This window comes from Plutella xylostella, chromosome 16 (genome assembly GCF_932276165.1).
Source record: "Plutella xylostella chromosome 16, ilPluXylo3.1, whole genome shotgun sequence".
Classification (NCBI taxonomy): domain Eukaryota; kingdom Metazoa; phylum Arthropoda; class Insecta; order Lepidoptera; family Plutellidae; genus Plutella; species Plutella xylostella.
The window spans coordinates 8843802-8870995 of record NC_063996.1 but is presented as its reverse complement, the minus strand read 5'-3'; the positions used below and the strand labels follow the sequence as shown (position 1 = coordinate 8870995).

At 41.7% G+C, this 27194-nt stretch overlaps 2 protein-coding genes across 5 annotated transcripts in view; both read right to left on the bottom strand.

Moving 5' to 3' along the window:
• Positions 1 to 24336, bottom strand: part of LOC105385273 (microprocessor complex subunit DGCR8) — a 30693-nt gene extending 6357 nt beyond the window's left edge. Inside the window, exons 1-10 of one of the 4 annotated variants that reach the window (XM_048626229.1) lie at positions 24149 to 24336; positions 23017 to 23319; positions 22600 to 22728; positions 21944 to 22086; positions 20586 to 21628; positions 20056 to 20165; positions 19519 to 19647; positions 18686 to 18858; positions 18051 to 18188; positions 16816 to 16935 (exon numbers count right to left, since the gene is read on the bottom strand). In XM_048626229.1, coding sequence (XP_048482186.1) covers positions 16816 to 16935; positions 18051 to 18188; positions 18686 to 18858; positions 19519 to 19647; positions 20056 to 20165; positions 20586 to 21628; positions 21944 to 22086; positions 22600 to 22728; positions 23017 to 23296 — 2265 coding nt within the window. In that variant the 5' untranslated portion in view covers positions 23297 to 23319; positions 24149 to 24336. Of the gene's footprint in view, positions 1 to 16815; positions 16936 to 18050; positions 18189 to 18685; positions 18859 to 19518; positions 19648 to 20055; positions 20166 to 20585; positions 21629 to 21943; positions 22087 to 22599; positions 22729 to 23016 lie in introns of all 4 variants that reach the window. The other 3 variants (XM_048626228.1, XM_048626227.1, XM_048626230.1) reach the window with 3 other exon arrangements.
• On the bottom strand, positions 3462 to 7967 carry LOC119691463. Its single transcript, XM_038108971.2, has 2 exons — positions 6891 to 7967; positions 3462 to 3616 (listed from the first exon to the last, which is right to left on the bottom strand). Exons 1-2 carry the CDS (start codon positions 7775 to 7777, stop codon positions 3604 to 3606), a joined length of 900 nt encoding a protein of 299 aa, XP_037964899.2. The 5' UTR covers positions 7778 to 7967; the 3' UTR covers positions 3462 to 3603.
• Positions 24337 to 27194: the final 2858 nt, after the last annotated feature.

The window sequence follows — 27194 nt, the reverse complement described above, 5'->3', positions numbered from 1 at the left end:
TAAATGAGTCTGAGCACAATTGTCATAAAGGTAAGATCCGTAGTCAATTCGGCTTCTTATTAAGGAAATATACAATCTGCGTAAATGTATAGGGTGAACACCCCAACCCGATCCTGCTAAAACTTTCAGTAAATTTATAAATTTTGTAGTTTTTTCACAAATTTCGTTGAGGTGTTTACCCCATCTTAAAGTATCGTCTAACCATATTCCTAAGTATTTAACAACATGGACAAGATCTAGTGAATGACCGTCTACCTCTAAATGTATTTGCTGACGTCGTCGTCCTCTACTAAAGATACATATTTTACATTTTGTAGGGGCCAATCTTAAACCTAATTCATCTAAAAGTGCCTCCATAGTATTTAGAGCAATTTGTAGGGAATTACTGCTGTCGGTTAACAAATTACATCTTTTAAAAATAACAAAATCATCAGCATATTGTGTATGTAGCAATGTTAAACAACAAAGGGGATATAGGATCTCCCTGAGCTATACCTCTACTAGCCCATCGCATTATTATAGTATTATCATTTTTATTATCCTGTTTAATCTGTAAATGTCTTTCGTGTAAGAATTCCCAAATATATGTACAAATTTTATTTCCCACATTAATTTCTTCTAAAATTTTAACCAATTTTTCTAATAGTATGTTATTGTAAGCGTTCTCAATATCTAAAAAACAAGCCACAGTCGGCACATTTTCCGAAAAACCTATTTGTATATGTGTAATTAACGGGTTCCGCTCATCTGGCATAATCTTTATTGACCAAAACTCATTTCGCATAACTCGTATGGTCTAAACTTTTTTGGCCGAACCATCACTTTGCCAAGACTTATGTGGCATAAGGCTCGTTTCGTCTAAAACTCTTTAGGCACAATCTTTAAACACCTAAGTTTCGTTTGCTCAAATTTATGTTCATCTATACCTATGTATAATCTTGTTTCTCCTAATGTTATCTTAATAAATAATATATTAAGTATGTAGTAAATGTACAAATTGTGGTATTTTTCTCCTACATCCCGAAAATCACGATATTGTATGATCAAAAAATCGAAAGTTAACGACCAATATAATTATTACAAACCCCATGAGATCGAAACCTAAAAATAGGTGCGACGACGAGCAAAGCGAGGAGGAGCGTGTTAGGTGCACATGTTCATCAAAACCAAAGCGGAGCGCAGCGAAGCGGAGCGGAGCGTTTTCCAAACAGCGGAAACAATACAAGGCACCAGTTTGCGCTATGTAGGGAGACGCTCCGTCTAAGTTAAAGCCAAACGAATATTATTACTTTGTATAAACCTATGCCATAGCATTATTAGGCTTTTCAAGATTTGGCCATACCATTATTAGGCTAAACAATGTTATGCGAAATAACTTTTTACTAAACGAGATTTATGCCATACGATTTTCGGCGTATCGAGACTTTGACCAAACGTTACTATGCAATACGAGATTAGGCAAAAAAATCTTATGCCAAAAAAGGTAGAACCGTAATTAACGCAACTAAACAATCCAAACATGATCTGGATTTTCTAAAACCAGATGAATTAGGCGACAGTATCTTATTATTTTCTACAAACCACTCAAGCCGTTTGCCTAACATATCGTGGAAAATTTTACAAACACATGAAATTAAAGATATTGGTCTTAGCTTAGGTGGTCCACTATTTACTACAGGGCCAGACTTAGGGATAGGTATTACATCAATATTGCGCCACTGAATAGGAATATAGCCAGAATCAAAAATCATGTTATAAATTTTCAGTAACAGTTTTTTACCAGAAAAAGGCAAATGATATATCATAGATTACGTAATCTCATCATTACCTGGTGCAGTGTCTTTTTTCTTTTTATTTATCTCTCTCTCTCAGCCTTCTGTAGTCCACTGTTGGACATAGGCCTCTCCTAACGATCGCCACCCCAAACGGTCACCCGCCATCTGCATCCAGCGGCTTCCCGCTACCTTCCGCAGATCATCAGACCAACGGGTTGGGGGGCGACCGACACGCCGTTTGCCGACACGGGGTCTCCACTCCAGAACCTTTCTACTCCAGCGGTCGTCGGCTCTGCGGGCTACGTGGCCAGCCCATTGCCACTTCAGCGTGCTAATCCTTTTGGCTATGTCGGTAACTTTAGTTCTCCTGCGGATTTCTTCATTACGAATCCTATCTCGCAGGGACACGCCTAACATAGCCCTTTCCATAGCACGCTGAGCAACTCTGAGCTTGTGGATAAGCCCTTTGGTGAAGCACCACGTCTCGGCTCCGTAAGTCATCACTGGCAACACGCACTGATTGAAAACTTTTGTTTTCAGACACTGAGGTATGTTTTCAGTGAAGATGTGTCGTAATTTCCCGAACGCTCCGAGTTGGATTCTACGAGCTACCTCTTTATCGAAGTTGGATTTACCTAATCGGATCACTTGTCCTAGGTAGGGATACTGATCGACAACTTCGATGGTGACACCTCCTACAGTTACGGGCGATGATGAAACATGTTCGTTCGACATGACCTTTGTCTTGTCCATGTTCATTTTCAGCCCAACTTGTTTAGAGGCATCATTGAGGTCTGTGAGCATTTCGCCTAACTCCTCCAGCGTTTCCGCCATAATAACTATGTCATCAGCAAATCGTAGATGAGAGATATATTCGCCATTGACGTTAATGCCCAGTCAATTCCACTCTACAAGCTTAAAAACATCTTCCAGTGCACAGGTGAACAGTTTCGGAGAAATAACATCTCCCTGTCTCACGCCCCTTTGCAACTGGATCGGTTTTGTGCTATGTTCGTGTAATCGAACTGACATTGTGGCAGCATTGTACATACATCTCAACACCTCGATATAGCGATAGTCTATATGGCACCGCTGAAGGGATTGAAGCATCGCCCAGAGCTCAATAGAATCAAAGGCTTTCTCATAGTCCACAAACGCTAGACATAAAGGTAGATTATACTCCTCGGTCTTCTGTATAACCTGCCGAAGCGTGTGTATATGATCTATGGTACTATAGCCTTTTCGGAACCCGGCTTGTTCGGGTGGCTGGAAGTCGTCGAGTCTTTGCTCGAGACGATTCGTAATAACTCTCGAAAACAGCTTGTACACATGGCTCAGAAGTGCAATGGGTCTATAATTCTTCAATAGGGCTTTGTTGCCTTTCTTGAAGAACAAAGTCACTACACTTCTGCTCCATGCCTCCGGGCTTGTGCCTTCGAGTATGACGGAATTAAACAGCCTCCGAAGTGCTATTAAAATCGGTCTACCGCCGGCTGTCAGAAGTTCAGTCGTTATTCCATCATCTCCCGGAGCTTTGTTGTTTTTTAGCTGTTTAAGAGCTATACTAATCTCGTCTAGACTGACGTCCGGAATATCTTCGGTATAGTGTCGGGTGAGTGGCGCTCGGCTGTCGTGAGCACCGCTGGTAATAGGGTTTTGTGTTGTGGTGTATATGATGGATATTTGATAGCAATGAAAACGACCGTATAGTACCACAGGTGCTTTATTACTGGTTGGCCATCAGAGGGCGCGATGCAACGCGCTTACGCTAGTTATGTACAAGTAGCTATGTCTATATAGGTAGGTACATACACTTCACTCCTCCGCACTAATTTTGAAACCTGTTAACAATAAACATTAACTTAACTTAATGCAAGACAGTAAACAAAACTTATAATCTAAATCTTATAATTAACATTTTTATTCCTCGGGCGGAGACACATGCGAGGTGGTGTCAGCGGCGGATCAGGGTGACTTGTGACAGTCGCTGGGGGCGCCGGCGCCGGTGCCTCCACGGCGGCCGCGGGCTCGCATCCCGACATCCCTCGCTCACACTCCTCATTCCCTTCCTCCTCCAATATCTCCTCCAAAACCGGTTCAACAGAAACTGAGCTAGGCATAACAACCGGTGTTGATGAAGCTGCTGGAGTTTGTATAGGGTTGGGTGTATAGACAGCTGATGATGATGATGATGATGGTTCTAAATCACAGCTATTGTCTTTACATCTTAATAATTGGTCTGCATGTCTTTTGCATAATTCATTATTATCTATAATCAACACATTAAACAATCTATTTCCTAAAAGATCCTTAATTATACCCTTTTTCCACAAAGGTTTTCTGCCACTGTACCACCGTACCCAAACAACATCACCTTCATAAAATTTTCTTTTAGAATTAGATTGGCTGTTATCATACAATGGTTTATGCTCATTGGGCAACAATAGATCCAATCGTGAGCGTAAGTTTCTACCGAACATTAAATTTGCCGGTGATTCACCTGTAATGCAGTGTTCAGTATTTCTATACATAAATAAGTAGTCTAACAACTTATCATTTATAATATTCTGAGGCAAATGATCACTAACAGCACATTTGATCATTTTTTTACAAATTCGTACAGCATTTTCAGCTTGCCCATTACTGCATGGATGGTAAATGGGTGATGTCATATATTTAATGCCGTTATTAGAACAAAAATTCCTGAATTGTGCCGAATTTATCCTAGCATCATTATCTGAAACTAATGTATTGCAGATTCCAAAAACTGAAAATAAGTATTTAAGTTTCGATATCAGAGCGCTCGTACTAGTACCGTTATTCATGTACAAGCATTCTAGCCACTTAGAGTAGCTATCAACCACTACGAGGTATTCCCTCTGGCCTAAGGACATGTAGTCAATATGAATGCGCTCCCAGGGCCCGGCGGGGCGCGGCCAGGGCGCGGGGGGCTCGCGCGGCGGAGCTGCGCGCACGCTCACGCATGTGGTGCATGCGCCGACACATCGTTCTATGTCCGCGTCAATATTAGGCCACCACAGGCGGGCACGTGCGTTGCACTTCATTTTCACGACACCTAGATGAGTGCTGTGAAGTTCCATTAGCACTCTCTCTCTTAAGGACGATGGGATAACAACCTTATGCCCTCGCAACAAGTAACCATTTTCAAATTGCAAATCTGCTTTACACCTGAAGTATGGTGAAACAGACTGACATTGTATTGCGCGCGGCCAACCGTGTTTCATATACTTGATAACGATTTGTAACACTTCATCATTATAGGTGGCCATTTTAATATCATTTAATAACACGGCTGGTGTCGTTTCGTCTAAAAATTTAAGAGATGTATAGGTGTCATATTCGCCGTCACTATTAGAAATAGTCTGCGATACCGGAGCGCGGGAAAAGAAATCGGCTACTATGTTATTTGCGCTCGAAGTGTATTGAATGACGTAGTTATAGGCCGATAAAATAATTGCATATCTCTGCAAACGCAAAGCTGTCGTTACGGATATGCCTGAATTTTTGTTGAAAATCGACACCAAAGGCCTATGGTCTGTTTTTAAAATAAAAGGTTCGCTCCGCCCGTATAGGTACTGGTGGAACCTTTTAACTCCAAAAATTATAGCGGTTGCCTCTTTTTGAATTTGGCTATAATTTCGTTCGCTAGCGTTCAAGGACCTAGAACCGTACGCCAGAGGGCGCTCGCTGCCGTCCTGGGCGCGCTGCATGAGCACGGCGCCGAGCCCCCCGGGCCCCGCGTCCACCGCCAGCACCAGCTGCGCCGCGGGGTCGAAGTGCGCCAGCACGCGCTCCGAGGCCAGCTCGCGCTTCACCTGCGCCATGGCCTGCTGCTGCCGCGCGCCCCACTGCCACGCTGCGCCCGCCTTCAGCAACTCGTGAAGTGGACTCATTATAGCCGATGCATTCGGAATGAAGTTCCTATAATAATTCACGACCCCTAGGAAACGCTTAACATCCGTAACATTTTTAGGCTCCGGAGCGTTAATAATAGCCTCGACCTTATTAGGGCAAGTTTGTAACCCATTTTTATCTATAACGTAACCTAGATATGTTACGCTATCTCTGAAAAATTCGCACTTTTCTTTCTGTAATCGGAGACCCGAGTCACTCAACCTACTCAAAACCTCTCTCAGTCTGGCTAGATGAGTGGCCTTATCAGGCCCGGTGATGCATATGTCATCATACCAGCAACTAACGCCTTCTATACCGGATAAGATAGTTTCCATAGATTTTTGAAAAATGGCTGGCGCGCTGGCGAGTCCGTATACCAGACGGGTGTATTTAAATAAACCTTTACTAGTGTTTATAGTTGTGAGCTCCTGCGACGGTTCATTTAAAACATATTGATTGTATGCGTTTTTAAGGTCTATTTTCGTGTAGTTAACTCCCCCTCCAAGTTTGGCGAACACTTCATCGATACGCGGTAGTGGATATTTTTCGACTAAGAGGTCTTTGTTCAATGTGACGGAATAATCGCCAGCTATTCTGACCTTTCCGTTGTCTTTAAGTACTGGCACTATGGGAGTTGCGTAATTTGAGTGGTTAACCGGAACTAGAATACCTACATTCACCAACCTATCAAGTTCTGCTTCAACTTTATCTTTTAAAGCGAATGGTACGGTGCGTGGCTTAAAAAACTTAGGTACGGCATTATCTTTTAATCGGAGGTCAACATTAAATTTTTTAAAGGTACCTAATTCATCTCGCCACAATTCAGGATATTGTTCCAATACCGCGCCAACTTCACTATCAGTGCAAATTTTATTCAAATTTGTAGTTAATATTAGGTTAAAAGCGGACATAAAATCTCGACCTAATAATGGCGGGCCGCCATTTTCTACTACAAATATTTTAATTAATTTAGTTTGACCATCGTAGGTGACATCAGTCTCAAAATAACCCAGAGGAGAAATTTTATGCCCGGTATATAGACACATTTTAATATTACAGGGCTCAAGTTTAAAAATTGAAAAGTTATTCTTATAAAAGGTATCTGAGATTACCGTTGAGCCTGAACCAGAGTCGAGTTCCATAGTAACATGATTTTTACCTACTATTAGATCTAATGTAAGCGGTTTGTTTGTCACATACCTTATATTAAAGTTCTGACATTCCTCACAGCCTGAATTAAGCTCGTCATCATCAATATTATTGATCCTTGAGTATTTACTTTTGTCACACACTTTCTTTAAATGGCCTTTAACACGACACTTTTGACACCGATAACTTTTAAAACGGCACTTTTCTTCTGTATGATTTTTCATACCGCACACTGCACAGCGGGTGTCTGAACCCGGGCCGCCGCTAGCGCGGGGATCGCCGCTGCTTCCTGCGCCAGCGCGGCCCGAGTTGCTCGAGCCTCCGCCGCCGTAGTTACCGCGCCGCGTGCTGCCATCGCGCTGAGATCTACCCTCGAACGACGCCCGATAAATTGGTTCATCTTTGATAACCAATTTGTCCAATTGTTTCGCCTCCCTTGTACATTCCGCTTGCTGCGCCAGCTCCAAAGCCCGAGCAAAGGTTAATCCTGCTGGATTTTGCTCAAACAACTTATCGCGTTCGGGACCTGAGCCCAGGCCGAGGACGAAACGGTCCCTGAGGTTCGTCTCCAGGGCTGTGCCGAAGTCGCAATAACTTGCTAGACCTCTGAGTCGCGCCGCCCAATCCCCTAAGCTTTCGCCTGCACTCCGAGTTGCCCCATGGAATTTCGCCATGTCCGCGAAGGAACACTGTCTAGGCTTGAAATGCGTATCGAGTAATAACACCAACTCCTTAAAAGTTTTCGTATCCACGTCGGATGGATAAGCAAGGTTACGCACTAAACGGTAAGATTCGTCGGAAAGGTGTGTTATGAGGATAGCACTTTTGAAATCCTCCTCCACTTTGTTGACTTTCACAAACTGCAACAAACGTCCTTTAAAAATGTCCCATTCGCAAGTTTTGTGGTCGAAAATCGCTAAATTTCCCAAAAAAGCCATTGTGAAACCGATATTGCGACGCGCGGGTAGATGATCCTCGTTCGACAGTGATGGATATTTGATAGCAATGAAAACGACCGTATAGTACCACAGGTGCTTTATTACTGGTTGGCCATCAGAGGGCGCGATGCAACGCGCTTACGCTAGTTATGTACAAGTAGCTATGTCTATATAGGTAGGTACATACACTTCAGTATAACTGTCCGTAGAATCTCTCAATTCGTCGCAGTCGTAGAACAATGACGGATCTGCAAAACAGCAACTTTACTCCTGTACCACTGAGCCAGTTAAAGTTTTTAAACAACGTTTTGTACGATAAAATGAAAACGGCTGAAGCAATTCATTTGAAATTTGGTCACATTATTATACGAATGGACTTTTGCAATATAGGCTGTATAATTAGTCTGTAATAAGTCTAGTTTTCCTGAAAAATCAGATAGGTCATTGTTCTATGTATCCTACTATGTCGCATTATATGATACGTCGTTTTTTTACGGACTTTTATTGCGTATCTAATGGCGTATTATACTTTTCGTCGTTGTTTTAGGTAATATATGGAAAAATTCAAAGACGGATCTTTAAATAACCTATTTAGGAGGGTGCTGATTGTGCTATATAATTTTTTTGTTTAGGTCCTATTTTTTTTTACAAAATACAAATATTTTATAAAATGTTTTTTGAAGACCCCATTGTGTCCCAGCATCAGTCAATAATCATCCAATGCTAAACATAGGCCTCTCCCAAGGAGCGCCACAACACTCGGTCCTCGGCCTTCCTCATCCCGCTACTACTGGCTACCAGCCTACGGTTGTCCTTGTTTTACCGGTTCTTTGGCAGATGTAGCCAGCCCACTGCCACTTCAGCTTGCACATTTTGACATCTATGTCGGTAACCTTAATCCTCTGACGGATACCCTAATTTCTGATACGATCCATCAGAGAAACCCCAAGCATAGCACGCTGAGTGACTGTAAATAGGTGGACCAGTACTACCGTCAGTGCCCACCTATCTGTTCCATACGTCATCACTAGCAAGATGCACTGGTTGAAGAAGACTTTTGTCTTCAGGCTCTGATGATAAAAGTCTTCTTCTCTGATCAGGGATGGCCGAGGAGAATATATGACGGAGTTTCCTAACTCAATTGTGACCCACTGCTGGGCAAATGTCTCTTCCTGGGTCTTCCAGCTATCCTTGTCCATGGCTTCCTCATTCCAGTCCCTATTAAACACGTCTAGGTCATCCCGCCATCTTCTTCTGGGTCTGCCCCTGTGCCGGCGGCCGTTATCGGCTACCCATTTGGTGGCATTTTTACCCTACGGATAGGTATGGCTGCATACGACAGACGTGCGCCGCCTAGCCTCACTTCAGTTTAGCGGTCTTAGCACCACGACGAAGGACGCTATCTCGCCCAAATAAATTACTCATTGAATATTGTACTTCCTGCCTAACTACCGCAACCCTACGTTTCATGCTGTTGGTCATGTCTGTTGTCTTCAAACGGTTCATCTTTAGTCCAACTTCAAGGCTTGTCGTGGATAGCTCTCGCAACATTTGTTGGAGCTCGGGCGTTGAGTTGGAGACTAGGGCAATATCGTCCGCAAAACTAAGGTTTGACTATTTTTTTACTTTCGACATTGATGTCCTTGTCCTCTCAGGACTGTGTCAACTTCTTGAAGACCTCTTTGAGGAATATTGTAAAGCGTGTACAGCGTGGGTCGCCTTGCATGACACCCTTTTCAATCGGAAACGTTGGACCAGTACCAGGTTTTTCCAATTTTACGTTAGCTGAGCTGTTTATGTAGATAGTACCAACGAGTTCGACGATGTAGGTTGGATGAATTTTGTGGTGTTAAGGGCAGAAAGTATTGCTTGGTGGTAGATAGATACTCTCGAAACCTCTGGTATAGTCAATAAATGCAAGGTAAAGTGGTGTGTTAAACTCAATTAACTTTTCAATAATCTGAATGTGCGTGTATTATATGGCTCGCGGTAAAATAACTTGGTCGAAAACTGGCTTGTTCTGGTGGTTGATGTTAGTTCAGCAGATAACGGATGCGATTGTGAATTATTTATACATGTGTGATGTCAAGCTAACGGCTCTATAGTTTCCGAGGTAGGATTTCACACCCTTTTTATGGAGAAGTCAGTATAATGTGAGAATTGAATCATTTACGGAGATTTTTTCCTGAAATTAATACATGAATAAAGTGGGCTCAGCTATTTTTAAGAGGAAAAGCCCCAATGTAAATCGAATGCTGGTGATTGTGAAACCGCTGAGGGAAATGATCATCGCCAAGCAGTTCGAGATGATCCTTACATAGCTACGGATAAGATGATACCAATTTCCTTAATTATTTACTGCCCCTGGTAGCTGTTAATACAGAAATTTAATGTTTGATGTGGATTCTGCGACTGACTTTGGTTTGTATGTTAGGTAACTCATGCGAATGGCTGGAAAAACATAATTCCAAACCTACCCGTATGGTACCGTGCTCCCATCGTCACCTGCCTCTGGCGGTTAAGGTGATGAACAAAAAAAGTACTTACTTACATAATTTTACATTGTTTTTTAGCACATAGTTTTAAAAACATAATAAATTAGCTAAAATATACTGAAAAATCACAAATGTATTTATTTTCCATTGAAAATACGTAATATTATGAAAGAACAACGACGTATCCTAAAATAATCCCAAAGAATAACGACGGTTATCTACACACGACTACCACTTATCCATAGAATAATGACGGTTTATACAAAACACCAATAGTTAGGTCATAGAACATAGTCGCATTTGAAATACCGTCACTAAATTTAACAAACAAACAATATTGCTTTTTTAAAACACCGTAACTAATTATAACTAACTTCTCAATGATTTAAGCGAAAACTAGAGTTTTTATTTAATTAAAACAAAGTCCCAAGTTTGACGACGGATTTAAGAGACCGTCTTTGTTCTATGGGAGAAGTATAAAAAATATATTTACTTGGAAAACAGAACTTTTTAAATAATAATTATAGCAAAAAAACATTTTAAGTACTCATTACGTGTTCCATGTGCTCCTACATAGAACACTGACAGAACAAACAAACCGTCGCGTGGGAGCGGGTCGCGGGGGGTGAGGGTCACCGCAGAACATCGACGGGACGTCACAAGCGTCCATGTACTACGCGAAAAAATCAAAACCGTCAGTGTTCGACTCTGTATTTCACTTATTATAAAAGATTTTTTTAAAAACTTTTGTTGTATTGGTAAATAATGAAATTTTAAAGACGAATCTGCAATAATCCGAAAATCGAAAAAAATCAGATCCGTCACTGTTCTACGACTGCGACGAATTTCTCCCAGAATTTCGGGCACTGATGAAACGGTGTTGCCAGTGTCGGTCTTCAGTTGGGTCAGCAGAGTCTGCCGAACAGGTCGATCTCTAGCAAAGACTTTGGAGCCCTTGTTTTGCTCTATTGCGTCTTGAATGCGCTTGCAATTGTAGCGTCTCATATCGCAACGTCTTGCTTTGGCGATCTGTCTGTTTAGACGTCTGTATTCGACCATATCAACTGAAGACTGCAACCTCATTTCTCTCCGTTCTCTTATGAGACTCAGAGTCCCATCTGAGAGTTTTTGAGGTCCTCGGTTGGTTCGGGACGAAAAATATTTCGATCCTACCTCTCGGACAGTTTCCACAAACCTATTATTTAAATCGTCAACTGTAACGCAATTCTCTAAACATATCAGGCGGTCGCAAAGCTCAGACTGAAAGCTTTCGGGATCCTGGATTTGAGCAGGAGTAGGACGGAGCGTGGACTTCATTAGACGGGAGCGTTCTATTTTGCAGTTTATATTCAAAGTGCCTCTTACGAGTCGGTGATCGCTGCCGGTCTTAACCCTACTGATCACTGAGACATCATTGAATATGTGCTTCTTATCCGTCAATATGAAGTCGATCTCGTTTTTAGTCTTCCCATCGGGGCTAATCCACGTCTACTTCCTTTGTGGCTTCTTCTTGTAGAAGGAGTTCATCATATAGAGGCCCTCCTTCTCCAAGAAGTCAGCCAGCATTTGCCCACGATGGTTCCGGACTCCAAATCCATGTGACCCCACTTTCGTCTCGCCGCCTTCTTGTTTTCCGAGTTTCGCGTTAAAGTCTCCCATCACCACCGTGAAATGAGTAGTGAGCTTACGCAGGGCAGACGATACGTCTTCATACGCAAGTTCGACCTCATCATCGGTGTGCTTAGATGTGGGTGCGTAAACCTGTATGACCTTCATTGAGTATCGTTTAGATATTCTCAGGATGAGGTACGCAACCCGTGTCGACACACTTCCGATTTCAACGATGTTGTTGACGAGGGACTTGTTGACGATGAACCCGACACCCCCTTGGGACAGTTGGTCGCCCTCCCGGTGGTACAGCAAGTTTCCGGACTGGAGAATTTCCGTATCCTCTCCCTCTCGTCGGACTTCGGATAACCCTATAATGTCCCATTTTAACTTGCTGATTTCCTCTTCCAGCTCCTCTATCTTCACGTCTTCCCTCAGTGTCCGTGCGTTATATGTTGCCAGGTGCAAGGGTCGGTTGGGCTGGTAGCCGACTCTCTGCCGGAGATTCTTCGCACCCCCTGCCCCGCCGTTACCGTGACCGCTACCGGAGTCCGGGATAGCGGGGCTGCCGGGGACTGGGGGCCGGGGCTTTGTTTTTTCCATCAGGAGGTGTATTTGCCATAATCACCGCGCTTGGCAGGCGTGTTGGTGATTCTCCTTTTTTACGGCGGGAGATCGCCGCCTCTGCTAGGAGAGGAGGTCGGGTCGATTTAACGCCGCCCGACATTCGGCGTTGTCACTCGTTAGCACCACCCAGGGGACACGTGTAGGGTAACTAGGGTTTGTACCTACGGACGTGAGCGACAAGCCCCCCTTTTTTTTATTTATACTACCCTGCAATTCTTGTATTTGGAATTCTTGTTCCAGAGAAGTGTTTGTCGAACAAAATGCAGGATGTGATGGCGTAACATAATCTGGAGTTAGGGAACATAATAACTCTTCCTTTCTCTCTTCTGATACATAAAGTTTAGTTTGTTTATAGCCTTTCATCCATCTCATTCGACGCCACATCTCAGAGACGGATGTTGACTCGTCGATTGAGTCACAAAACTTATACCAACTTTGCGATTTTGCCCTTCTAATACTCTTTTGAGCTTCTGATACTTTTTGCTTAAGAGAATTTAGGTTATTGGGAGTGGGATTCCGTCTAAATAATTTGAGGGCTAACCTACGTTGTGCTATTACTTTAGATAAATCAGGACTCCAATATTCCTTAGCCTTAAATATGTTTTCTGGATTAGTACATAACTTAACCATAGGAATGCATTCATTAGCTGCTTTATTAATTTGTTCAATAAAATATATATATAAATCTTGTGCATTGTAACTTTCAGGCATTGAGTATGAATGGTCTGGAGACGAAATAGGCAGACGTTCCCCTCTGGCGGGGTGGTAGGCCAGAAAGGCCCACCGATTTATAAAAACTAGTTGCAGTCTCAATTTTCACTAGACTCAATCTAGTTGGCAAAGCGTTCGTTTCATAGAAAATGATTTGTTTAAATACTAAAATGACAGCTTCAATTCATAGAATATCCGGATTCCGGATTTGATCACAGATTTGGTCATGGTTTATTGTTATTAGCTGTTTCCTAGCAACCAATGTCAAAAAAATGCAATAGTGATGTACCGGTCTGTAGGTATGTATTAATCGACAAAAAAAGGTCATAGTTGGGAAGCGTCCGTAGTCGAATTGGCTTCAGTAATCGTAACTGATCACTGAGGTTAAGCAACAACTGACACGGGCAGCCATTGGTAGGTACAGCATGAGTTACCGTATTCAAATGGTTCTTTTCTGGACGCTTCCGTGCTTCGGACGGTACGTTAAGCCGTGGGTCCTGGTTGCTGCTTCGGCAGCAGTCGTTAAGCCTAGTCAGAGGCCGCCCGAAGGGGCGGCTGTAAGAATCTGACCGTCGGATTGCCCACTTACTCGACAACTTCAGTGCATTGTACTCATTCAAAAACGGCGATACGGCTCGCGACCTATCACGTGAGTATAAATGTACAGCGAAAAGCGGGTGACTTCCTTTATTAATCATTCCTAATTAAATTTAACTATACCTAATTAATTTGAAATTAGTATTTGGCCATTTAACATGGCCATTTATTCTTTCTTTATTAGATTAAAAAAAGTACAAGTTACTAAAACTAAGATCCCTAGCTCCCCCACTAGGATACCCTGTGTTGGGGGGTAACTTTCTAACCCATGTTCTCGAATTCATCGATAACACTTATCGATAATTGTTACATCCAATGGCAAGAAAAATGAAGACACTGTGTTCATTATTAAATGTCACTTCACGTAACCCTTATTGCTGGGAATTAAAACTCATAATGATATGTCCCATGAGACATAATCATGGTAAACGGTAAAATTTCCCCCCGCAAAAATTGGCAGACTTTTTTGTATCAAGAAAGATCGCTATGACGCTTCCCGAGGGTAGGTACACCCGAGTCCGCGTTGTTCTATGCTTTCAGGTATGGTTTGAAATGAATTGTTTAAATTGTCCTTGTATTTTTTCCAATCTGCTAATTTAAAATTTCGTTTATTTATAAATTCTCTGATCTCTTCAAATGAAACATAGTATTTTATAACTAAATGGTCACTCCCAAAATTTTCTGACAGTACATTCCACTTAAAGTGGACAGCTACATCTGATGACACAAACGTTATATCTGGTGAAGTTTCCTGTAAAACGCCATTAACCTGTTTTACCCGAGTAGGGCTTCCATCATTAAGGGATGTATATCCATTATCTATAGAAATATCGAATAAATGCCTACCTCTTGTATCATTTTTACAAGACCAATTTGTATGGTGACCATTGAAATCACCAGCAATTATAGTTTTTTCTGTGAATTTAGCAAAGATTTCATCCCAATCCGACTCTACAGTACTAACTGAAGAAGGGCAATATAGCGAAATGATATTGTGAATATATTTACAGTTTAAAATTTTAACACATATTATTTCTATGCCAGTATTAGTGATACGAATAGGGCTAACGCAACTTTTGACTGATTTGTGTATTAGGATAGCTACTCCTCCATATGAGTCATCGCGGTCATTACGATACACATTGTAACCGCCAATATTCAATAGAGTCTCTGGTTCAAGCCAAGTCTCACTAATAATAGCAATATGTATAGATTCCTGATTGAGCAAGGTAGTTAACTCTGGTAATTTAGGTCGAATACTTTGTGAGTTCCACTGCACTATATTCAGCTTAATATTTGCTAATGAGTTAGCCATTGATAAAAGAGGACCACAACTTGCCAACTATTTCACCATCTCTCACTATTTTCACTATAAAGGCCATACTTTCACTAACTATAAACTTGATCACCGATATAATCTTTTCTTCAAGGCTCCCAGCTGATGTAAAAATTTCTTTAGCTTTCTTTAATAATATCTTCAATTCTAATTTTCGTTCCTTTGTAATTTCTTCTTCAATATTAGGGGCTTTTGTTGGTGCTTCAATATTCTCATTTACTTTTCTATTATTATTTTGTTTTTTAACAAACTTCTTTTTATTACTTTTAACTGGTTTATTTGTTCTGTCAACATTTTGATCATGTTCCTCTATACCTTCTTCCATAGATTCAACCTCTTCCTGATGCATTTGGCCAATTACAACATCTCTATATGTAGTCCCGGTAAAATTAGTTGGCGGGACATCTGCGATTCTTCTGTCATAATCTTTATCTATCATTATGTATTCTCTTTTTTTCAAATACACATGTAAAGCTTTTCGGTATGTAATGTTCTCTAACCTCATAATATCCCGTATCTCTTTCTCTTTTAGAAACGTAGGGCAAGATTTGTCTAAAGCCATATGCGAGCCTTTGCAATTGCCACATGTAAATGTTTTTGACTCACAATTCAAATGGTCTTCACCACATTTTGGGCAAAATGACCTTTTTGATGGACACCCTCTTCTTAAGTGACCGTACTTCCAACAGTTAGAACATTGTGTAACCGGAAATGTGTATGGATCTACTCTAAACCTACATCCAAATCCACATATATACGATGGTAAGACTGACCCCTTGAAAGAAAATCGGACGGTCTCACTATCTATCCATTGACCGTTTTGGTCAATCCGCTTCAGCCTCTTAACTGCTAATATATCTGTCTCACAAGTAAGTGTTTTCAACATTTCCTCTTCATTTGTATCCAAATCCATTTCTTTAACAATGCCATAAGTAATATTCACATCATTTGTCATCTGACAGCGATAATCCAATTCAATAAACTTCTTACACTGTAGTAACTTTTCTGCGTTTTCCTTATCCTTAAATTCTATCAAAACTTTGTAAGGATTTTTGTACTTAATTTTTAATATATCTTGTATATTTTCAGACATCAAAAGTTTCGCCATACCAATCTGTTTAGGCAGGAAGGTTTTAGCAGTTACACATACCTCAAATTTATTTATTTCTTCTCAGCCTCCGCTTGGGTTTCTACTTCCGTAGAATTGTTAATTGAGTAACTCCTTGCCAGCTTTTTACTCTTCCTCTGCACCGTAATGAACCCATCGTCATCCTGATTTTCTTCGCTAGAAGTTAACGAGCGACCTCGCTTCTCTGCAACAAACCTCGGAACCGATACGTCACTAAGACCTAGTTCAGACAGCACGCACGATGGATCCAAACGGGATTCCAAACACGACGAATCAAGTACGGAATTCTTCATTTGTGTAATCTCGTCAACACTTATATCACTTAAACTACCTTTTTCACTTTTGTCACTCATTTTGCATAACAAAAGTTAACGCGGGTATTTGTAAAGAATGCGGGACATAGTTTAACGCTAACCGGTAAGATCCAAGAACGCGTACGCTCTCGCTGCCGTCTCGCGCGCAACTGGTGGGTCGTGATGATGATGATGGTGGTACTGACCTGCAGGATGGCTTGTTGTATATGTATAGTACTGACCTGCAGGATGGCCTGCGAGGCGCGCTGCTTGGCCGTCTTCTTGTTCTTGCACACGACGGTGGCGCAGTGCTTGCCCACCTTCATCGTCAGCTCGATCTTCTGGTACTCCAGCTTCTTCATCTGGAACGAGAAATAATAATAATAAAATATTTATTTTCAGTCATTATGGGCCATAGCGTATTACAAATTTATCTTTTTCTAGTGTTAGTACAGTATATAAAAAACCATAGGTAAAGCGAATGTGAGAAATACTTTTGTAAAGTTGCGTTTTCAGTACATGTCAAGGAGGTCACGATTTGGAAGAGCTCATATCGAGTTCGAACTTTATTGCTTACAGATAGGTTTTTCTGAACCGATCGAGCCGTGATATCGTCTCTTTGTAAATGGCGGAGCTAATGCTGCGCGTATACCACTAGGTGGCGACTCCCTCACGCCGTACAAATTCACGTTAACTCCTCACTACTAGGTGTAAAAACTCGCACTCTCCATGCAGATAACTATGTATGCTTTGGGGCGTAGAATTTGTCTTACCGTTTGAGTATAGTGAAACGATACGTGATGGTCCACTTCACTGTCCCTCCAGGTGCTCACGGCCGCTAGCGATAACACAGTACCGACTGAAGCTTCAAGTGACCAACACTTCACGTGGATCTGAGACATGCGGCTGACTGTACTGACCTCGGTGTGCACGTGGCGGTCGCCGGCGACGAAGTTCCTCAGCAGGCAGGTGCGCAGGATGGCGTGGGGCCGACTGTACCTCGGTGTGCACGTGGCCGACTGTACCTCGGTGTGCACGTGGCGGGGGCCGACTGTACCTCGGTGTGCACGTGGCCGACTGTACCTCGGTGTGCACGTGGCCGACTGTACCTCGGTGTGCACGTGGCGGGGGCCGACTGTACCTCGGTGTGCACGTGGCCGACTGTACCTCGGTGTGCACGTGGCCGACTGTACCTCGGTGTGCACGTGGCGGGGGCCGACTGTACCTCGGTGTGCACGTGGCCGACTGTACCTCGGTGTGCACGTGGCCGACTGTACCTCGGTGTGCACGTGGCGGGGGCCGACTGTACCTCGGTGTGCACGTGGCCGACTGTACCTCGGTGTGCACGTGGCGGGGGCCGACTGTACCTCGGTGTGCACGTGGCCGACTGTACCTCGGTGTGCACGTGGCCGACTGTACCTCGGTGTGCACGTGGCCGACTGTACCTCGGTGTGCACGTGGCGGGGGCCGACTGTACCTCGGTGTGCACGTGGCGGTCGCCCGCTCCGAAGTTCCTCAGCAGGCAGGTGCGCAGGATGGCGTGGGGCGAGGGCTCGCAGGTCGCGGCGCAGAACTCCGTGATGCGCGGGTCCTCGATGCCCACGTAGTCGAAGAACTGGAATACAAAATTAATAAATTTATATGACTTTTTCGTTGAAAGTTTTGGCTTTATCTAAGGACATACAGACATACACATAGAGTATTCTGAAAAGGACAACTGCCACGAAATAAGGGTTTTTAAACATCTATGTTTTTCTGTCGGAATAAAGTGCGAATTAATTTTGTTTTAATCGAAAAGCTTCCATGCCATTAGGACATTGATTACGAATTCCCGAGAGACCAAAATCATTGTAGATCGTTATCGATGTAATATAGACTGTATGTGCACTCACGGAGAAGTCAGGTTCGCTCGGGGCCTGGTCTGCCAGCTTGGCCTCTGGTATGAGTATCTGTATGGATGGAGGCTCTAGCGATGTTGTCGTTGTAATATAGACTGTATGTGCACTCACGGAGAAGTCAGGTTCGCTCGGGGCGGCGTCTGCCAGCTTGGCCTCGGGTATGAGTATCTGTATGGAGGCGTGTCGTTGTAATATAGACTGTATGTGCACTCACAGAGAAGTCAGGTTCGCTCGGGGCGGCGTCTGCCAGCTTGGCCTCGGGGATGAGTATCTGTATGGAGGCTCTGGCGGCGTTGGCCTTGGCCAGGCGCTTGCTGGTGCCGCGCCCGCAGCCGTAGGCCATGCCGCCGATGTAGACTGTTGCTTGGTACGGGGTGGCCGCGTTCTCTGCAATATATTGCAATCATTTATTATTTATGTTCATAAAATTTGATCGACAAATCATGAAGACACTATTACCTATGAGTCTCCTTGGCGGTACGGGGTCAAATATCGAATTATACTACTTTGTCGCTATTATTCTATTATGGCAGCTTTTTCAGCATAAGCTTGCTTGTGTTGGGGTCCACCAACCCGCACTTGGCCAGCGTGGTGGACTAGGCCTAAACCTTTCCTTCATTGGAAGGAGACCCGTGCCCCAGCGGGGACGTGATGGGTCGTGATGATCGGTGGATAGAGTTATTGAAACTGGCAGTTAGGAATGACATAGAGGTAATGACAGTACCGAGCTGCTGGAACTCGTACACGGGCTGCTGCAGCAGCGCGCGGCGCACGTACTGTTCATGTTCATTGTGAACTGTAGCCCATGGAGACAAGGTCGAGGGTCGCTCACCGAGCTGCTGGAACTCGTACACGGGCTGCTGCAGCAGCGCGCGGCGCACGTACTGTTCACGTTCATTGTGAACTGTAGCCCATGGAGACAAGGTCGAGGGTCGCTCACCGAGCTGCTGGAACTCGTACACGGGCTGCTGCAGCAGCGCGCGGCGCACGTACTGTTCACGTTCATTGTGAACTGTAGCCCATGGAGACAAGGTCGAGGTCGCTCACCGAGCTGCTGGAACTCGTACACGGGCTGCTGCAGCAGCGCGCGGCGCACGTACTCGTGGAACACGGACAGGTAGCTGCGCCCGTTCATGTTCATCACCCAGTCGCGCTTGCTCGCCTTGCCGCCCGGACCTTAAGGAATAGATAGGGTATGTAAGTATTAGTGACTTTAATAGACAACAACCACAAGTTGAGGAAATCCTACCTAGATGACCTAAAATTCTGGTAGATGATGGGGGGTAACACAAAACCCAAACTCAGGAATCAATTCCGGAGGGTTTAAGTTTAATCTCACATATCGAGAATATATCTCCATTTAAAGTCAACTGTAACATGACAGCTTCAAATCTCCAATTCAAATAGATTTTGATGTTGGATATTTTAATATCATTTTTCTATTCTCACCTAATAAACATAATTTGGACGATAATAATATCTCGGCGCTGGAGTTTGATCTCCATACCTCGGAAATAACACCCAGCTCTATTGTTCATCGCAAAGCTAAAAAAGCCTTGAGGTGGCGCTAGTGTCGCGTGGTACCTGCTGGCTCGCTGGTCGCGGGGATGGTGATGAGCTTGGTGCCGGGCGGCAGGGCGGGGTACTGCAGGGCGCGCCGCGCCTTCGCGTACTTGTGCCGGTCCGCCCAGCGTCTGGGGACATAGGTGACACATCATATAATACCTGCCATATTTGTAGACAGTGCATATGTACTCTATAAAACAGTGAAATAGCCTGGGAGAGATGCGTTCGTATCTGTAATGCTGCCTAATGGTATTCTTCAGTAGTCTAGTATATTACAAAGTCAATAGAAATTAAAGGTGTGATTTTTTTTTACACATTTACAGTTTTTTACTGAAAATCATTAGATAAATCAAGTTAATCAGTGAGTTTAACAATAACCTTACATCCAATGCAGCTTTGAAAGGGGATTAGAGAAATAATAACAATAAATTCGCAAAGCAGACCCTTTTACGATATAAATCTGCCATGAACTAATGCCCTATACAAGTATTCATAAAAACCTAAAAACCCTGTAAACAAAGTTACTAACACAATCGAAAGGCACTTACTTGAAATGCATAATATTGACAGTTTTGAACTTGAAAAGCGCTTTGCAATAATTATTGACCTCCTCAGGAGTCAAATGCTGGGTCTTCCAGCTGGTATTTACAGTCTCAACCCGCGGTGGCAACATCGCTATACCTCCCGGCAACACCACGGGTTGAGCTGATAGGTCTTCTGTCTCATTTGCTTTGGCATTCTCGGCAGTAACTCCGTTTGTTACTGGGCGATCTTGATTAGCAGTTTCATTTTTTTTACAATCTGGCGCTTCTTTTGTTTCTTCTGAATTTTCTGTAGCATTATTTTTCTTATTTTCAGCAGGGCATTTTGGTGAATCACTCATAAAAGCTTCTTTTTGGCCATCTTTAAGTACAAAATCTAGATTTTTGAAGCCATTGGCGAAAGGACACTTTGGCTTTTCTATTGCACTATCATCACCTTTTGTTTTAGAGGTTGCATCTCCTACTTCAGAACTTGTGTCATTTGTTATTTTAGAACTTGATTCTTCTACTTCCATTGGTTTATCATCACGGTTCATTACATTTTCAGTTTGACCATCATCCATTTGGCCATGTTCCTGGGGTATGGAACTCTTAACTCCTTCACTTGATATTGCTTCCTCTTTATTACTTACAGTTATATCTATACTATCACTAGTAGCTTCTAGATTATCGTTTTGACATTTAGATATTTCACTTATTGCTGTTTTATTCTTATTATTTAAACTTAACTCATCAGTATCCTTATCGTCATTAGCTAGATCAATTACTTCTCCTTCCTTACCATTATCTAAAGCAGTGGATATGCCTATATCTTGTGAGTTATTATCACTACTTTTGTCATCATTGCTTAGATCTATGTTGATAATTTCATCTTTATTGGAAGTATTGCTATCTTTATTTACTTTATTTTCCTTATTATAATTTTGTTTCCATGTCCCACTCTTGATCTGTTCTGTAATTTTCCTATCTATCTCTTTCTGTTTAGCTTCCTCCTCTAGTGCTTTCCTGTAATTCAAGCACGGTATTGCACTGATGGGAATGTCGTGTCGCTGAAACATAACAATATGACATTGAAATTAAAAACTAATAATATTGGACACTAGTATGCAGCTTTTTAAGACTTTATCTATTTATTTAATTACTTTTTATATTAATTAATTATCTATTGATTTAGTACATCTAGATATGTGAATCCACCAATCCGCAGTGTACCACCATGGTGGGGAATGGCTCATGCTTAGGAAGGCAGTTTAGTCTTTGCGGACATGCACAAAGATTCAATTCGAGAGAGCCAGGTACTTACACCCCCTCAGAAAACAGAATAGAATAGACCTGAATGTTGTAAATGGTGTGTGTCCCCTCACCCTGGTGTTCCCCTTCCCCAGCGCGTAGGGCTTGGCGAGCGTGCAGACGCGCGTGGCGCGGTGCATGTAGACCGGCAGCCCCGAGTAGTGCCGCACCGCCATCCAGTCCAGCGGGAGCACCTCGAAGTAGTTGATGCCTTTTTCTGGAATTAAGAGGCGGGGAGGGGGTGAAAAGGTGGTGTTAGGGAGGGCTACATATCGTATGGCAAGTTGGAAGGGTCAAATGGATGCATAGATGTAATGAATTATCATGTATATTAGAACTGTAAGTCACAATCTGCTAAATAGGGGTGCACTAAAATAGCATCCCCTATAGAACTTCCACTATGTTATTGTATTTTAGACGTTTCCTTATGTCTGGTAAGTAAAGTTGGTTTTCCTTTGCAGTCGTCAAATATGTATGGGATTTCAAATGTCTAAAAACCAATAATATAATGGACAGAGTATAGTCATGTACCATAAACGTTCGGCGCATCTTGGGCAATGTGTGACTTACATTTCAGCGCAAATTTTTGTCACCAACAACCAACAAACTGAGATCAAACCAGGGATTTTATGTATGCTAAACTTATCCAGTACTTATAAAGAAACAGTTGTTTGTGGCATGTCTATGTTAGTACAGTCGATTAGTCAAGTAAAACAATTTAATTAGTTACCTTCTAGAACAATTTTCTCCCTCGTATGGTAAGTCTTCTCCTTGGGCTTGGGTTCCCCCTTGAAGTTCTCGGGGAGGTCCTCGTCCAGCATCTTCTCAATCTCCTCCTCGGGCACTCCCTCGGACTTGCCTGAAACAGTTGATGCTCTTTCCTAACAAATAGCTTCTAGATAGCTTAGAAGATACAATACCTGAGTGATTTATATTTTTTAATGTATGCTTTGGCAAAATGATGCAGCTACAGTAACTTTGGTTTTTGTGCTGTAGCACTAACCTATCACTGTGAGCTTTCTTTGAACAAAAGTTATTGTTACTCTGTCATGTCAGTGTTGCTTAGCTTGGAAGTAAACCTTAGATTACTCCAAGGTTAAGGCAATGTAAAAAGGAAACTTAAGGGGACATCATAACATAATAATACCATCAGAGCTGTCAGATTCATCTTCATCACTGTTCTCATCATCGGACTTCACCTCGTCCAGGACCTGGAACTCTTTCAGCTTCTCTATCTCCTCCGGCTTCACAAAGTCGTCATACTTGGAGGTGCCCATTGAGAATGAGTCAGACTCGGTAGGTGCGGCTGAGACATCCTCGCTGAAGTCTATGTCTGGAGGTGGCTGGTAGCTGCAGCCCTGCTCTGGTTCTGGTTCATCGAGCTTCTGCTTCTTAGCTGGGGGGAGCTCTGCCTCATTGCCACTCATTTTTGACACCTGAAAAGCAAAATCTATCGGACATGGACGGGTGAGATGTAATGCCTATGCACCAATTCTATTTCTTTTAAATTCACAATTAATTGGTATGTTTTATGATGATGAAACTAAAAGCTACTTGCCTATTTTGACTACAGAAATCTAGTTTTGCCTTTATTAAATTATATATACAATTTAGAATTAGCTGATCTGAGCTTTGCATACCTATATAAAATAAAACAGCTGCATTGCAATAAACATTTCATCACAAATGTGCAGTATACATGAATTATAATGACTTTAAAACAAATGTGATAAGTATACCAACCTTGTCCTCAATAAATCTTTCTGAATGCAAAATACAGGGTACAATACCTCTCAAGCTGTCTATCAACAAATGTTACATAAATATGAAGACGAAAGGTGCAAAGGGTGTAGAAAAGAAAGTCCACAAATTACGATGGCGATAAAAATCCAATGTATGGACACAGTTGGATCTTTACCATCGCACGCTGCAGACTGTCGTGCCGGCCGCGCCGCCCCCACAGCCCCCGCGCCCGCCCCTGAGGTACTGCAGGAGTTGCAGGACACTCGCGTTCTGACATGAGATACCAATACAGAACCCGAATTTCCTGCAAAACCCAGCTATCGACGGACGCACCGGCGGATTCCTTGCTTCGGTTCTGAAAGTAAACTATCACTTTCGTCCACAAACTGGTCAAATTCGCTTGCACACGGAATCCAACTTTATGTTTTTTGCAATATTTCAGTGGATTCTCTTCTCTCAACGCTCTATACATTGGCTGAAATTTGACCACTTTGCAATTCGACTAAAATATAGTTTTCAGTTTTTGACCTACATACCTGAGATTTATGGATTTCTACGCAATAGTTTTTGATTCCGGTGAAACTTTATGCGTCCAATATAAAAAAATAAGGATAACACTAACTTTTTATTGATAAAAACGGCTATAAATCCTGTAAAATAAATTTCGTAAAAATCGATGCTGATTCTCAAATTCACTTCAACTAGGGATGTCCATTACGACGAATCGACGACGAAATGTATGAAGTGTATCGTCGTGTCGATTCACATGACATACAAATAGAAAGTCAATCTTTTGCCAGTTATTAAATAATTTATGTATGTTTCCTTTATTTTTGTACAAATATTATTATATTCTCTCAATCAGGATAGGTGGATGAATAAAATTTAACTTTCCCTTATTATTTATCACAAGCAGAAGTAAAACATCGATTATGTGAGATGTCCCCACATATTATTATATTATTATTATATATTATATTATAAAGAAAACGATAATATCGTGCCTTTATTCATTAACTTACGATTCGTTACTACTTACGATAGGATACGATTTGCACAGTCTTGGAAGATAAAGATATATAATAATACTGACGTACAAAGGACCTGGGAATACTTGCTCCCCAGTATTTTAAATAGGTCGATAGCCTCACAAACAATGTATCGAAGAGAAAAGCCGTGTTGAAAGCATAATTATCTTTCCTGTTACATTAGGTAAGTAATATACCTAAGTACCTACATAAATGTGTAACTAATTTTATTTTTCATGTAAAAACAATTGAGGTCTTAGCAAAGTCAAGTTCTGATTGGGTGTAACTACTTAATCATTTTTGTGTCTCATTGTCTTAATTTTTTTTTGCAAAGAACATAAATAATGTACCTGTACATTACCGGTGCCTGTATCATAAAATATATTATTTTTATATTCCGGTCTAAAATAATAAAAAAAAAGTGTAGACTTTTTTTTATATTGTATAGCGATCTCACCATGTCGCACTTAAATCTAGTGGTTTCAGCGCATGGTTATTGTATTATAACTTTATGTAAATAAAAATAAAACTACCTTAGAATAGAGTACCTTTATATCTATCCAAAACTTTTTTTTATAATAAATTTTGATAGAAAATGCTTTTGATTCGTAAAATACGAATCATACGATGCACTGAGCAAGTAATCACTATGTTTACGATGTATCGATACTCTTTATGACTGTAGGTAGCATCACTAACTTCAACTTCATTTTAATTTTGTCAAGCCTGTCAAATATTTCTGCCAGTGTCCTGTTCATGATAAGAATATAGTGGACATAAATAATTATGCCGCATTTATCGCTACATGCGATTTCTGGGCCATACTTACTTTACACTGAGCCCCGCATACAATATTCCATTTATCAAATTTTATGACTCTGAAGTTTGTAACTTTCTCAGGTACCTACTCACTCACTCAGGTAAGTACTCATAGGACTTCGATCTTTGACTTATTTAGCGTCAATTCACACGTACCACAACCACACCACGTCGCAGCGACAAAATGTGGTCAAGCTGTGGTTACGTGTGAATTGTGTGACAGCGGCTCTTTGCCGTTGCGTTGTGGCAGCGACAAAATGTCGATGTGGTTGTGTTGTCGCTGTCTTTGCGATGTGGTACCCACGTGGTCGTATGCAGTTAATACGGAGAACAGGTTGCCGCGGTGCCGCCGCCGCGTGGCGGCGTTGCCGTTGCGATGTGGTTGCGTTGTGGTCGTATTACACAGGTGGTCGATGACAACGGCAAAATGTGGCACGTGTGAATTGGATTATTCATTGTCAATACAAAATATACGCCCGACCACACCGCGTGGTTGTGGCTGTGGTGTGGTTGTGGTACGTCTGAATTGACCCTTAATTTTGATATTTTGTTATGCAGGAAGTTGATAACCTAGGCTACTTTTTATCCCGTACTTTCCACGGGAAAAGAGTAGGTACGCCATATGCGAAGGAAAGCTCGCGCTAATAAAGATATAAAATAAAAAAATAAAAAAGATTTTTAATTGACCTTTATTGAGATAAGTAATTATACTTGTTTTTAATGTAAAGAATAAGATTAGGATATTATATAAGATATATATATCTTATTCTATACATTAAAAATAAAATAAATTATATAAGTACCTACATTTTTTTATCACAGCAAATCGCAATATTATTCGAAATATACACATACATACTTATAGAAAGAAAAATATATTTCAAAGGAATATAATTTACCTCGAAAAATTTGGTCATGATAACGATACATTTATAAGAAGAACATTATGAAGATTGCTAATCAAACACTTTGCCATTTTTTGTAAGAATATTTTTTAATAACGAGACATATTTGAATCATATTTTTTTCACATTCTTACTCATTACACTCACAATTACGCACAATTTAATGTTTTTATCGTATAATTTAGCAAGTTAAATGATGAAATAAATAACTGAAGCAGTCTTCATAGCAACCATTACATACTAATAACTACAAATATTATTATAATACTTATATACTATAACAGGGGTAGCGAACCTGGGTGCATCCCAGATCGTGATGCGATCATTAATAAAAGCTGTGACGTTTCGCGGCATTTCAGTAATAGTCCAATAATAGATTTAGTTGCTACAGTCGACTCCTCTAATAGTTGGCTACCCCTGCACTATGCATTAACAGTCATTCTACCCTTTTCTCCAAATTTACACAGCTACATCTTGAGTTCAGTATTATTTTATTCACCACGGAACAATACATCTTTTGATACTGTAAATGTATGTAAGCTTTATTCATAAGCACATTAAATTTAAAAATATATACCCTCATCAGGCTGCACTAGAAACATGCTATGGCATGGCCATTCTTACATCAAGTTCTTATGAAATTCTCGGTTCTAAGAAAAAATATTATAATTATGTTTATAAATAACACTAGTAACCATTCAAAAGTAAATAGGTATATAAATTGTGTTATTCTCATCAACCATAGCCTGTCTCCAACGCATTCTTCTTAACCTTATTTTTCTACACAATACTACAGACCTATCACCATCCTACAACATCTCATAGGCCGT

Bases quoted from the DNA above. Each gene is read 5' to 3' on its own strand.
- LOC119691463 (XM_038108971.2), bottom strand. From the start codon at position 7,777: ATGGCTTTTTTGGGAAATTTAGCGATTTTCGACCACAAAACTTGCGAA.